This window comes from Prionailurus viverrinus, chromosome B4, assembly GCF_022837055.1.
Source record: "Prionailurus viverrinus isolate Anna chromosome B4, UM_Priviv_1.0, whole genome shotgun sequence".
NCBI lineage: Eukaryota > Metazoa > Chordata > Mammalia > Carnivora > Felidae > Prionailurus > Prionailurus viverrinus.
Genome location: NC_062567.1, coordinates 26,712,060 through 26,726,770, shown reverse-complemented (window position 1 = coordinate 26,726,770; position 14,711 = coordinate 26,712,060). Strand labels below are relative to the sequence as shown.

Below are 14,711 nucleotides of genomic sequence, written 5' to 3'. Positions count from 1 at the left end.
AAACACAAATGAGAGAAGAGAAATAACAACCAACAGCACAGATACACAAAAAACCGTAAAAGACATTATAAAAAAAAAACCCATATGCTGGGTAGCCTGGGTAGCTTAGTTGGTTAAGTGATTGACTTGATTTCAGCTCAGGTTATGATCACACAGTCATGGGATTGAGCCCTGCAACAGGCTCCTCACTGAGTGTAGAGCCTGCTTTGGATTTTCTCTCTTTGCCCCGCCTCTGCTTGCGCACACATTCTCTCACTCAAAATAAATAAATAAACTTTAAAAAAAAGCTATATGCCAACATATTGGATAACCTAGAGAAATGGATAAATTCCTAGAAACATATAAACTATCAAACTGAAACAGGAAAAAATAGAAAATGTGAACATGCCTATAGTCAGCAAAGAAATTGAATCACTAACAAATTACCAGAAAGCTCCCAAAAAACAAAAGTCCAAGGCCATATGACTCTACAGGCAAATTCTGTCAAACATTTAAACCAGAGTTAGGATTGTATGGTTCTTATTATTTCTTTTATTAATGTGTTGTATCACACTGATTGATTTGTGAATATTGAACCAGCCCTGCAGCCCAGGAATGAATCCCACTTGATCATGGTGAATACTTTTTTTTTTTTATGAAATTTATTGACAAATTGGTTTCCATACAACACCCAGTGCTCATCCCAAAAGGTGCCCTCCTCAATACCCATCACCCACCCTCTCCTCCCTCCCACCCCCCATCAGCCCTCAGTTTGTTCTCAGTTTTTAACAGTCTCTTATGCTTTGGCTCTCTCCCATTCTAACCTCTTTTTTTTTTTTCCTTCCCCTCCCCCATGGGTTCCTGTTAAGTTTCTCAGGATGCACATAAGAGTGAAACCATATGGTATCTGTCTTTCTCTGTATGGCTTATTTCACTTAGCATCACACTCTCCAGTTCCATCCATGTTGCTACAAAAGGCCATATTTCATTTTTTCTCATTGCCACGTAATATTCCATTGTGTATATAAACCACAATTTCTTTATCCATTCATCAGTTGATGGACATTTAGGCTCTTTCCATAATTTGGCTATTGTTGAGAGTGCTGCTATGAACATTGGGGTATAAGTGGCCCTATGCATCAGTACTCCTGTATCCCTTGGATAAATTCCTAGCAGTGCTATTGCTGGGTCATAGGGTAGGTCTATTTTTAATTTTCTGAGGAACCTCCACACTGCTTTCCAGAGTGGCTGCACCAATTTGCATTCCCACCAACAGTGCAAGAGGGTTCCCGTTTCTCCACATCCTCTCCAGCATCTATAGTCTCCTGATTTGTTCATTTTGGCCACTCTGACTGGCGTGAGGTGATATCTGAGTGTGGTTTTGATTTGTATTTCCCTGGTAAGGAGCGACGCTGAACATCTTTTCATGTGCCTGTTGGCCATCTGGATGTCTTCCTTAGAGAAGTGTCTATTCATGTTTTCTGCCCATTTCTTCACTGGGTTATTTGTTTTTCGGGTGTGGAGTTTGGTGAGCTCTTTATAGATTTTGGATACTAGCCCTTTGTCCGATATGTCATTTGCGAATATCTTTTCCCATTCCATTGGTTGCCTTTTAGTTTTGTTGGTTGTTTCCTTTGCTGTGCAGAAGCTTTTTATCTTCATAAGGTCCCAGTAATTCACTTTTGCTTTTAATTCCCTTGCCTTTGGGGATGTGTCGAGTAAGAGATTGCTACGGCTGAGGTCAGAGAGGTCTTTTCCTGCTTTCTCCTCTAAGGTTTTGATGGTTTCCTGTCTCACATTTAGGTCCTTTATCCATTTTGAGTCTATTTTTGTAAATGGTGTGAGAAAGTGGTCTAGTTTCAACCTTCTGCATGTTGCTGTCCAGTTCTCCCAGCACCATTTGTTAAAGAGGCTGTCTTTTTTCCATTGGATGTTCTTTCCTGCTTTGTCAAAGATGAGTTGGCCATACGTTTGTGGGTCTAGTTCTGGGGTTTCTAGTCTATTCCATTGGTCTATGTGTCTGGTTTTGTGCCAATACCATGCTGTCTTGATGATGACAGCTTTGTAGTAGAGGCTAAAGTCTGGGATTGTGATGCCTCCTGCTTTGGTCTTCTTCTTCAAAATTCCTTTGGCTATTCGGGGCCTTTTGTGGTTCCATATGAATTTTAGGATTGCTTGTTCTAGTTTCGAGAAGAATGCTGGTGCAATTTTGATTGGGATTGCATTGAATGTCTAGATAGCTTTGGGTAGTATTGACATTTTGACAATATTTATTCTTCCAATCCATGAGCAGGGAATGTCTTTCCATTTCTTTAAATCTTCTTCAATTTCCTTCATAAGCTTTCTATAGTTTTCAGCATATAGATCCTTTACATCTTTGGTTAGATTTATTCCTAAGTATTTTATGCTTCTTGGTGCAATTGTGAATGGGATCAGTTTCTTTATTTGTCTTTCTGTTGTTTAATTGTTGGTGTATAAGAATGCAACTGATTTCTGTACATTGATTTTGTATCCTGCAACTTTGCTGAATTCATGTGTCAGTTCTAGCAGACTTTTGGTGGAGTCTATCGGATTTTCCATGTATAATATCATGTCATCTGCAAAAAGCAAAAGCTTGACTTCATCTTTGCTGGTGAATACTTTTTTTAATGCACCATTGAATTCTATTTGCTAGTACCTTGTTGAGAATTTTAGCATCCGGGTTCATCAGGAATATTAGCCTGTAATTCTTCTTATAGTGGGGTCTTTGTCTACTTTTGGAATTGAGGTAATGCTAGCTTCATATGAGTTTGGAAGCTTCCCTTCTGTTTCTATTTTTTGGAACAATTTGAGAATAGGTATTAACTCTGCTTTAATTTTTTTTAATGTTTTTATTTATTTTTGAGACAGAGAATGAGCAGCAGAGGGACAGAGAGAGAGGGAGACACAGAATCTGAAGCAGGCTCCAGGCTCTGAGCTGTCAGCACAGAGCCCGACACAGGGCTCAAACTCATGGACTGTGAGATCATGACCTGAGCTAAAGTCAGACACTTAACCAACTGAGTCACCCAGGCGCCCCAACTCTGCTTTAAATGTCTGGTAGAATTCCCCTGGGAAGTCATCTGGCCCATGACTCTTACTTGTTGGGACATTTTTGATAATTGATTCAATTTATTTGCTGGTTATGGGCCTGTTCAAATTTTCTTTTTCTTCCTATTTGAGGTTTGGTTGTGTGTGTCTTGGAATTTGTCCATTTCTTCCATATTGTCCAGTTTGTTGGCATATAATTTTTCATACTATTCTCTGATAATCGTTTGTATTTCTGTGGTGTTGGCTGTGATCTCTCCTCTTTCATTCATGATTGTATCTATTTGGGTCTGCTCTCTTTTCTTTTTGAGAAGTTTGGCTAGGGATTTATCAATTTTGTTTATTCTTTACAAAAACCAGCTCTTAGCTTCATTGATATGTTCTGCATTTTTTTTCAATATTCTATGCAGTTTATTTCTGTTCTAATCTTTATTATTTCTTTTCTTCTGCTGGCTTTGGCCTTTTTTTATGCTTTTTTTCTAGATCCTTTAGGTATAAGGTTAGGTTGTATATTTGGGAACTTTCTTGCTTCTTGAGATAGGCCTGAATTGCAATGTATTTTCCTCTTAGGGTTGCCTTTGCTGCATCCCAAAGGGTTTGCATTGTTATGTTTTCATTATCCTAAATCTATAAAGAACTTACTGAAGAAATGGCAGAAGACATGAATAGAAACTTTTCCAAAGAAAACATCCAGATGGCTAACACACACATGAAAAGATGCTCAACATCACTCATAATCAGAGAAATACAAATCAAAACCACAAAGAAATACTACCTAACACCTGTCAGAATGGCTAAAATTAACAACCTAGGAAACAACAAGTGTTGGTGAGGATGCGGAGAAAGGGAAACACTTTTGCACTGCTGGTGGGAAGGCAAACTGGTGTAGCCACTCTAGAAAACAGTATGGAGGTTCCTCAAACATTAAAAACAGAACTACCCTACAAACCAGCAATTGCACTACAAGGAATTACAAAGGATACAAAAATGCTTGACTATCAACAATAGGCAAATTATGGAAAGAGCCTAAATGTCCATCAACCGATGAATGGAGAAAGAAGATGTGGGTAATATACATATATATATACGTATATATATATACGTATATATATATATACACACACATATATATACACACATATATACATATATATGTATGTATATGTGTGTGTATATGTATGTATATATGTATACATACATATACATGTATATACATATATACATACATATAGGAATGAAAAAGAATGAAATCTTACCATTTGCAACAGTGTGGATGGAACTGGAGGGTATTATGCTAAGCAAAATAAATCAAAGAAAGACTGGTATCATATGACTTAAATCATATGTGGAATTTGAGAAACTCAACAAATGAACATAGGGGAAGGCAAGGAAATATAAAATAAAAACAGAATGGGAGGCAAATCATAAGAGAGTTAAATACAGAGAACAAACTGAGGGCTGGTGGAGGGTTGGGGGGATGTGTTAAATGGGTGAAGGGCATTAAGGAGGGCATTTTTCAGGATGAGCACTGGGTGTCATAAGTAAGAGATGAATCACTGGGTTCTACCCTGAAGTCAAGACTACACTGTATGTTAACTAACTTGAATTTAAATTAAAACAAAAAATAAAGAAGAGTCAATACCTATTCTTTTCAAACTATTCCAAAGCAATAGAAGAGGAAGAAAAACTTCCAAACTGATATATGAGGCCAGAATTACCTTAATACCAAAACCAGATAAAGATTCCACTAAAAAACAGTACAGGCTTGGGGTGCCTGTATGGCTCAGTCGGTTGAGTGTCTGACTTCGGCTCAGGTCAGATCTCACAGTTGTGAGTCTGAGCCCCGCTTCAGGCTTTGTGCTAACAGCTCAGAGCCTGGAGCCTGCTTCAGATTCTGTGTCTCCCTCTCTCTCTGCCCCTCCCCCACTCACACTCTGTCTCTGTCTCTCTCTCTCAAAAATAAATAAACATTTAAAAAAAAGCGCAGAGGCCAATAACCCTGATGAACGTGGATGCAAAAATTCTTCTAGCAAACCAAATCCAACAGTACATTAACAGAATCATTCACCATGATTAAATGGGATTTATTCCTGGGCTGCAAGCATGGTTCAATGTTTACAAATCAATCAGTGTGATACACCATATTAACAAAAGAAAGGATAAGAACCATATGATCCTTTCAATAGGTGCAGAAAAATCATCTGACAAAGTACAACATCCATTCATGTTAAAAACCCTCAACAAAGTAGGGTTGGAGGGAACCTATCTCAATATAAAAAAGGCCATATATAAAAGACCCACAGCTAACATCATCCTCAATGGGGAAAAACTGAGAGCTTTTCTCCTAAGATCAGGAACAAGACTGGGATGTCCACTCTTATCACTGCTATTCAACATAGTACTGGAAATGCTAGCCACAGCAATCTGACAACAAAAAGAAATAAAATGTATCCAAAACAGCAAGGAAGAAGAATTTCCCTATTTGCTGATGACATGATACTTTATGTAAAAAATCTGAAAGACTCCACTAAAAAACTTAGAACTGATACATGAATCATTAAAATCATAAGATACAAATCAATATGCAGAAATCTGTTGAATTTCTATACACCAATACTGAAGAACCAGAAAGAGAAATTAATTAATGAATCCCATTTTAAATTGCACCAAAACATAAGATTATCTAGGAATAAACATAATCAAAGAGGTGATAGACCTGTACTCTGAAAACTATAGAACACTGATGAAAGAAATTGAAGATGACACAAAGAAATTGAAAAACTTTGCATGTTCATGGATTGAAACAACAAATATTGGTTTTTGGAATAACAAATATTGTTCAAATGTCTATACTACAGACAAGCAAAGCTGGAAGCATAACAATTCTAGGCTTTAAGTTATATTACAAAGCTGTAGTGACTAAGACAGTGTGGTACAGGCACAGAAACAGACACATAGATCAATGGAACAGAATAGAAAATCTAGAAATGAACCCACAACTCTATGGGGCATTAATCTTTGATAAGCAAGAAAGAATATCCAATGGAAAAAAGAGTCTCTTCAACAAATGGTGCTGGGAAAACTGGACAGCAACATACAGGATAATGAAACTGGACCACTTTCTTACACCATACACAAAAATAAATTCAAAATGGATGAAAGACCTAAATGTGAGACATGAAACTATAAAAATCTAGGAGGAACACAGGCACTAATATCCTTGACATTGGCCATAGCAACTTTTTACTAGATATGTGTCCTGAGACAAGGGAAACAAAAGCAAAAATAAACTTTGGGACTTCTTCAAAATAAAATGTTTCTCTACGGTGAAAGTAACAATCAATAAAACTAAAAGGCAACCTACCAAATGGGAGAAGATATTTGCAAATGACATATCTGATAAAGGGTTAGTATCCAAAATCTGTAAAGAATTTATCAAACTCAGCACCCTAAAAACATATAATCTGATTAAAAATTGGGCAGAAGACATGAATAGACATTTTTCCAAAGATGACATTCAGATGGCCAACAGATACATGAAAAGGTGCTCAACAGCACTGATCATCAGGGAGACACAAAACTACAATGAGATATCACCTCATATCAGTAAAAATGGCTAAAATTATCAACACAGGAAACAATAGGTGTTGGCAAGGGTGCAGAGAAAGAGGAACCCTCTTACACTGTTTTTGTAATGCAAACTGGTGATGCCTTTTTATATACAATACCAAAAGCACAATCCATGAAAAAAATAAAAATGATAAGTTAAATTAAAAGGAAAACAAACTTCTGATCTCTGAAAGGCACTGTTAAGAGAATAATAATACAAGACACAGACGGAAGAAAATATTTGCGGAACATATATCTGATAAAGAACTGTTATTCATAGTATTTAAGGAATGCTTTAAATCTCAACAATTAGAAAACAAATAACCCAATCACAATATTGGCAAATGATCTGAACAGATACCTTAACAAATAAATCATATAGATGGTACATAAGCATCTGAAAAGAATTTCTACATATGTGTCATCAGGGAATTATAAATTAAAGCAATGAGATACTATTACACACCTATTAAAATGGCTAAAATCCAAAACACTGAAAACCACAAATGATGCCAGGGATGTAAATCAATGGGAACTCCGATTCACTGCTGGTTGGAATGCAAAATACTAGAGGCACTTTGCAGATGGTTTGGCAGTTTCTTATAAAGTTAAATACAGTCTTGCCATATGAGCCAGCAATCACACTGCTAGGTATTTGCCCAAGTTTACTGATAATTTGTGTTCCCACAAAAGTTATGTAGATCCCAACAGGTCCTAATTTGGTTTGACACAACCAATTAATAAAGATATTGTTGGGTTTTTCTTGTGGGTTACGATCATTATAAGAAAATACTAAGATGCTATAGGCACCATTAACTTCTGTCTAAAATCTTAAGAAAAAACTGTAAATACTTATCACAAGAAGGCATATAGCTATATTACCAAAAGACAAAATAAACATTAAGGCACAAAAATATTCCTAGAAAGAAAGATTATACTTTTAAAGAGACAAAGGCTCAGTTTATCAGATATAAATAACAAGTACAAATTTGCACACATTTAATAACCGAGTTTCCAAATACATAAAACAAACCAGCAAAACTACCAAGAAACACAGAGAAGTCTGTAACCACAGTGGGAGAATTTAACATAACATCTCTTAGTAATATAGAATAGACAGAACTTCAATTAAAGAAGAATTGAACAACACAATAAATACATTTGAGCTAACAGATGCATACAAAATACATGATTGATTATAAGGACAAAGTTTTGCTGCTTTCTTTAATTAAAAATAAATCAATGATATTGAAAATTGTCATACTTACTACTTAGTGTTTTCATTTTCACAGGTATAAATTTCTTACTTTGAGACTGGCTTATTGACAATGTAACTTTATGCTTGAGTAAAAGATTTTCATCTAACATATCTACTTTCTGATCTATAAGAAGGATGCTTTTAACCCATTAAGAAGACAATTGTATTCATTAATTTGTAATTCAAATACATACCAATTATCGAGGAATATTTCCTTTCATGTTCTGAAACATAATCAAATACCATATTGTTGAAATAGTGATGTCTACACATTGTTGAGATAGTGATTTACAGAGTGACTATGTGAAATACAGAAATAATGGGAGTACTTTTTAAGAGAATAGTTTTATAAGGTATTCACAATTTAGGATTAAATTCAATATTTTTGTAACAGATTATCGGTGAGGGAATAAAGAAATGGTAAAGAATACATTCAAAATAAATTTAAAAGAATATCAAAAACACATCAGATAAGAAAGACAAAATACAAATCATTTACCCTCAACATATCAATATTTCCATTAAATGTAAATCTATTAAATGTTCCATTTAAAACACAAAGACTGTTACATTGGATTAAAAAATAACCAACCACAATGCCTTTTGTTTTAAAGTTACACAACTAATTCATAGCAATATGAAAAGATTGAAAGTAAAATGATGAAAAAATTATTCTATGCAAATAATTACATTAAGATACTATGTAAATATTAGGTAAAATGGACTAAAAGCACACAAAAAAGTTATTACAAAATGTCCATCATTAAGAATGAAATTTCAGTTCACTAAGAATATATAACATTTAAAAATTTGTGTATTTATTACATACATATGTATATATCTGCATATAACTTATATTTATTATATACAGTAAAAAAGCCTTAGAAAAATAAAACAAAAATTGGCAGAACTACAAAGAGTAATAGAGAAATAAACAATCACAGTAGTTGAATTTAATATACTTTCCTCACAAATAATAAGCATAGAATCTCAATGAAATTAAGAAAGCACCAACAACATAATTAATCAACTTGACCAAATGGATAACATACATGCACACACATTACAGATGTAGCATATATATATGTATATATGATACAGTATATAGCATGCATTTATGATTGAATATATATATTCATGAACTGAAGAAAGAAATATATTAAATATCTTTTAATAATTTTTTTATTTTATTTTATTTTATTTTTTTCAACATTTATTTATTTTTGGGACAGAGAGAGACAGAGCATGAACAGGGGCAGAGAGAGAGGGAGACACAGAATCGGAAACAGGCTCCAGGCTCTGAGCCATCAGCCCAGTGCCTGACGCGGGGCTCGAACTCACGGACCGCGAGATCGTGACCTGGCTGAAGTCGGACGCTTAACCAACTGCGCCACCCAGGCGCCCCTAATTTTTTTATTTTAAATAATATTTTTAATAATTATACTTACTAGTAAGTCCCACTTTTCTGGTAGCTCCAAGTGTCTTAATTTGAGATAAGCCGTTTGAGATTAAAACTTCATTATCTTCAGGTGAAAGATTTTTACCTGCTTTTTCATCCATTTTCTCAGCTACAAAAATAGAGACCTTTAACTCAATAAAAAGTAAAAGTTAACTCTCTTTATTTTTAATAAAGAACCACTTACAGTTTCTTTCCAGTTTTATAAAATTTAAGCAAATGAACACAATTTAAATAAATGATCAAACACTCCCCCCCCCCCAAAACCAAACCAAACCAAAACAAAACAAAACAAAACAAAATTCTGGTGAATTTTCAAAACAGACTATAAAATTAAATATAAAAATCATCACAGTGCTTTCCTGAAAGTATGTGAAGGTACTTTTGTTACTTTATACACACATTTAGAAAATTATAATTAGACTTTATTGTACTAAGGTCATTTACATTTTTTAAATACTTAAAAATTTTAAAATGTATAGGATTGATGTAAAAGTTAGACTGATTAGAAAGTAATAATTCCAAAATAAGGAAATGAAATAGAAAGAAAGCTAGGTCAGGTAGGAAGAATACAGAGCACTCCAAAATAGAAATAATTAAATCCAAATGTATCAATAAGTACCATAATTATAAATGGATTATATGTTATAGGGATAGACAAAGACAGTCATACTAGATTTATAAATAATTTAATTATAGGTTATTTATAAGTGACACTACTAAATAATAATAATAGAGAAAATTGGAAACTAAGTAGGTGAAAAAAGATATGTCATGTAAATGTAACCAAAATAAATACGCAATAGTTATGTTACTGTCAGACAAAATAGGATTTTGGTCAAAAGACCTTAATGGAGACAGAATAAAATGGCACCTTTCAGAAAAAGAAATCATTGAATTCATAAGAAATTATCTAACATTTGTATTTTTATGCACCTAACAACAGACAGTGTAAGGAAAATTGGCAATATAATGAAAATAGTACTGCAGGAATAAATAGATAAGTCCACAATCATAATGCGAAAATTCAATATGCATCTCTCCATAATTGGTAGGACAAACAAAATTCAAGAAAATCAAGAAATAGGAAATTTAAATAACACAATAAAAATCTGACTTAATAGATGTATGTAAGCTTGTAGCAGAATATACATTCATAAACAAAATTCTGTTCAAATCAATTGAAATTTTAAATAATTTAATAATCATAATTATCATATTCACTACTGAGTCTTTTCTTTCTAACAGTTTTAAGTGTCAGGCAAAAGATTTTCATCTGATATCTCATCCATTTTCTGGGCCTCAAGAAGAAAGTCATAAAAGCAGTAAATAGAGAACTGGATCTGTGGTAGAACTTTTGGATTTACAATATATGTTATTTATCCAACAATATGTTATGTCATTTTTTAATGATATAAGCAAATCCTGTCTAGTTGAAATACAAATATCACGTGAATATACTTTCACTTGTGTGTATGTAAGCAGTCTTGCTACTTTTACAGAAGCATTAAATATATTTAATTTAGAAATATTATTATAAACATTATTATATATACTTACATATTTAAAATGATTCTTTAGTTTTTTTAGAGTATTCACATTTTAGAATAAAGTCTAAAAATTTTTAATCAGATATGGCTAAGGAAAAACATATAAGGATAAAAAATACAGAGAGTGAAAAAGTGAAAGAAAAGTAGGAAAAATTACCCAAGAAATGGGGTAAATAAAGTAGAAATAACTAGATTATATATGATTGAGAACTACTTAAAAGACAAAGAACGAGCTGAATTTTAAGATATTTACACTTATAAGTTTCTTGCAAGAGATACAGCAAAATCACAAAGATACAAGAAACAGGATAGAAAAAAATGTATGATGCAAATACCAACCAGAGGTTTATGGAGCTACATTAATAGTAGATAAAGTAGTTTTGGGGGAAAATAAATAAAAACTTCCTAATTAAGACAAAATGTTCTGTCCTTGAAAGATATTATAAATCTTAACTTTATATACCATAAATAATAGATTGTCATAAGATATAAATCATAAGCTGCCACAACTGCAAGAAAAAATAAATCCCAAAGTAAGATTTAACACATCTAATTCAGTAATTTTAAAACAAAGAGATAAATTATTAATAAGTATCTAAAGTGTGATGGGAATCATTACCAAAGAGCATATGGTTGAAGACATATTCATAAATCCAAAAGTGTTCTCCTGAATTTAATTAAAAATAATTCATAAGATTTACATTTAATTACTTGCTATCAAGATTCATATTTCTAGTAGTTTCAAGTTTTTTACTTTGAACTTGGTTTCTTAAAAATAAAACTTTCTCCTCAGGAAATTGATTTTCCTGTGACATCATTTCATTGTTTTGCTTTTCAAGAGGAAATGCTAAGGAAAAAAAAAAACATAAATGTTTGAAATGTCTGGATATGCCAAAAAATCATCAAATTTTCTTCCCATGGAAGAAAAAAATCATGTGAATAATTTTCATTAGTGTGCATGGAAGCCATTTACTTAATAATTACTGACCTTGCAAATACTAACCAAACAGTATTATTAATTTTGCTTTTGTCTCTATCTTAGGATATACATGCTTTATCTATTTTTTAATATTTACTTATTTTTTGAGAGAGAGAGAAAGAGACAGAGTGTGTAAGCATGGACAGGCGAGGGGCAGAGAGAGAGGGAGACACAGAATCTGAAGCAGGTTCCAGGCTCTGAGCTGTCAGCACAGAGCCCGATGCAGAGCTTGAACCCAGGAACCGTGAGATCTGACCAGAGCTGAAGTCAGACACTCAGCCGACTGAGCCACCCAGGTGCCCCAGGATATTCACACTTTAGATCTGAGTGTAAGGTTTCTATAAAATATATGCCCAAAAAACATATTCATGAACCAAATGAAATCTGATGAGGTTAATTTAAAATAATTTAAAGTTTCCTATAATTTCTATACTTACTTTTACGTCTTTCCTTTCTGGAAGTTATTTTTTTCTTTGCTTGCACTTGGGATTTTGATGCTGAATCTTGACTCGCAAACATAAGATTTTCATCAGGTATGCCAAAATAAGCTATAGAAAGAGATAGATTTAGTCTATGAACTGGAAAAACAGATCTATTGTGAAATCCCTAGATTTCAAATTTATAACAAATGCACAGTAGCATTTTCCTTCATTTTTATAAGGTCATAAGTGAATCATTATAATGCTAGAACTGTTATGAAAATGGCTGATTTCAAAACTGTCTCATTATTTCATAAATAAACCTAAGTAACAAATACATTTTATGTTGGTCTTCAGGTATCATGGGTGATTTATACTTAGGCTAATACACAATAATAGACCAAGCAATGAAAACTCATATGCACAAGAGTATTCATTACAGCCTTTTTTGTAATTCCAAAATACTTAAAACCATTTAAATGTTAAAGCATGGAGATTGGCCAAATAAACTGATACATATATCTCAACTACAGAACTGGTATAATATGAATACTTCTATAATGGTAGATTATTGTACATATGTATGTATGTATGTATATATGTATATGTAAGACATTCTTTACCCATCTGCACTGATACATTTGATGCTTGTCTGATGTCATTTTATGAAACACTGGTTGAAATACTGGTGGGCTGGTGCCCTTTTATATTTAGACTCTTGTTTATATTATCACAAGTGAATAAAGGCTTAATTGTGACTTTCAAATTAGTTTATTGTCTGAATTAACCAACTTCATAGCTAGCAGCTCTCTCTCAGTAACAAATGATGACAGTGTGGCCCAATTAAACCTCTCACGTTTCTCAATTGGACCTTATGTCAGAATGACACTACTACAGGTCAGAAGTGCCCAATTGTCAAAATCTCCCAAGAACTGTAACTCCCACAGATTCAGCTAAAAGATACTTTGAGGTATTACTGGAGAGTTATTGGGCCTTGGTGGATACTGAATGTGTGTCCTATGACTGTGAAATAGTCTTATGATTTGAAATTCCAGCCTGAGGGTATTAATGCTTTTACTTTTGTTTTCTAGTTATCTTTGCATATTCACAATTTAGGTTAGAGTGTAAAGTTTCTATAAAACATATGCTCAAAAGTGTCCTCATGAACCAAAGAAAAAAATCTTCTGATGGGTTTAAAATAATTTAAACTTATCCATAATTATTATACTTACTATGGCGCCTTTTCTTTCTGTAAGTTATTTGTTTCTCTACTTGCATTTGGGGTTGTGACACTGAATCTTCATTCACAAGCATTAAATTTTCATCTCGTACTCCAAAATGAGCTAAATAAAGAGATGCATTTAGTTCACTAAATGGAAAAGCAGATCTATGAAAACTCGAGATTTAAATTTATAACAAGTGTACAATAGCATCTTCTTTTTATAGCTATAAATAAATTGTCCTAATGGTTGATCTGACATGGAAATGATAAGAAAAGTTTAATTGATACTACTGAGGCTGTCTCATTATGTCATTATTCTGAGGCAACAAATACACTTCATAACAGTCTCCACTTTTGGGTTATTTATATACTAAGTTAATTGATAACAATAAACCAACCAACAAAAATGCATATGTACAAGGTCTATTCATTACAATATTGTTTGCAATTGCAAAATATTTAAAACCATCTAAATGTTTAAGAATAGGATATTGGTTGAATAAACTAAGGTGTATGTTATAAATTATGGTATAGTATAATCTATGGCATATTACATGGTATAAACTGCTTTATGTATTTGCATAAAATTAATAAATATTTCTATAAACTGACAAAAAGAGCTAATGTTTAAGTGAAAAAACTCTTTAAAAAAGTGTATCTAGTATGCTAACTTTTGGGTCAGAAAGAAGTAATCAGAAACAAATAGAAAAATAGATATTAAATTCACAAAATAGAGGAAAAATAAACATGAAAATAATACAGTTGCTTACCTATAAGAAGATGGGATGGGAGAGAAGTCTAAGGAATGCAAAGAGAAGGACATATATCTTTTGCATAATATTTGCTTTTTGAAGCAGGTTAATGCTCTCTATACATTCCAAAAATAAAATTAAATCAACAAGAATAAGAAGAGGAAGCTAACACTGAATGCAAGTGAAATGACTCTAGTGAAGGGATAAAAATAACAATACTAATCCAAATAAGTCATCAATACAGTGTTTGAAAAATACCCTCAATCTTAGGCAAGAATATAGGGGGCAGATTGCAAGAAAAATCACTAAATCATTTGAATAGACTTATTTTTGTAGTGGTATGTGCTGAGCAGTTCCTTAATGAAGTTGAAGCATTATAGGATTGAGCAACTACATGCTCAGGCTCTTAGCTCCAATAAAG

General features: G+C 33.0%; 1 protein-coding gene across 18 annotated transcripts in view; it reads right to left on the bottom strand.

Moving 5' to 3' along the window:
• LOC125170263 (coiled-coil domain-containing protein 7-like) overlaps positions 1-14,711 on the bottom strand; it is a 305,241-nt gene that overhangs the window by 88,503 nt on the left and 202,027 nt on the right. For 16 of the 18 annotated variants that reach the window (XR_007153952.1, XR_007153953.1, XR_007153951.1 and 13 more), the window contains 4 exons: positions 13,549-13,659; positions 12,335-12,445; positions 9,361-9,480; positions 8,107-8,136 (listed from right to left, as the gene is read on the bottom strand). Coding sequence is in view for 14 of the 18 variants with exons in the window: in XM_047866717.1 (XP_047722673.1) it covers positions 8,107-8,136; positions 9,361-9,480; positions 12,335-12,445; positions 13,549-13,659 (372 nt within the window). In the remaining 4 variants the exon portion in view is untranslated. The remainder of the gene's footprint in view (positions 1-8,106; positions 8,137-9,360; positions 9,481-12,334; positions 12,446-13,548; positions 13,660-14,711) is intronic. The other 2 variants (XM_047866721.1, XM_047866730.1) reach the window with 1 other exon arrangement.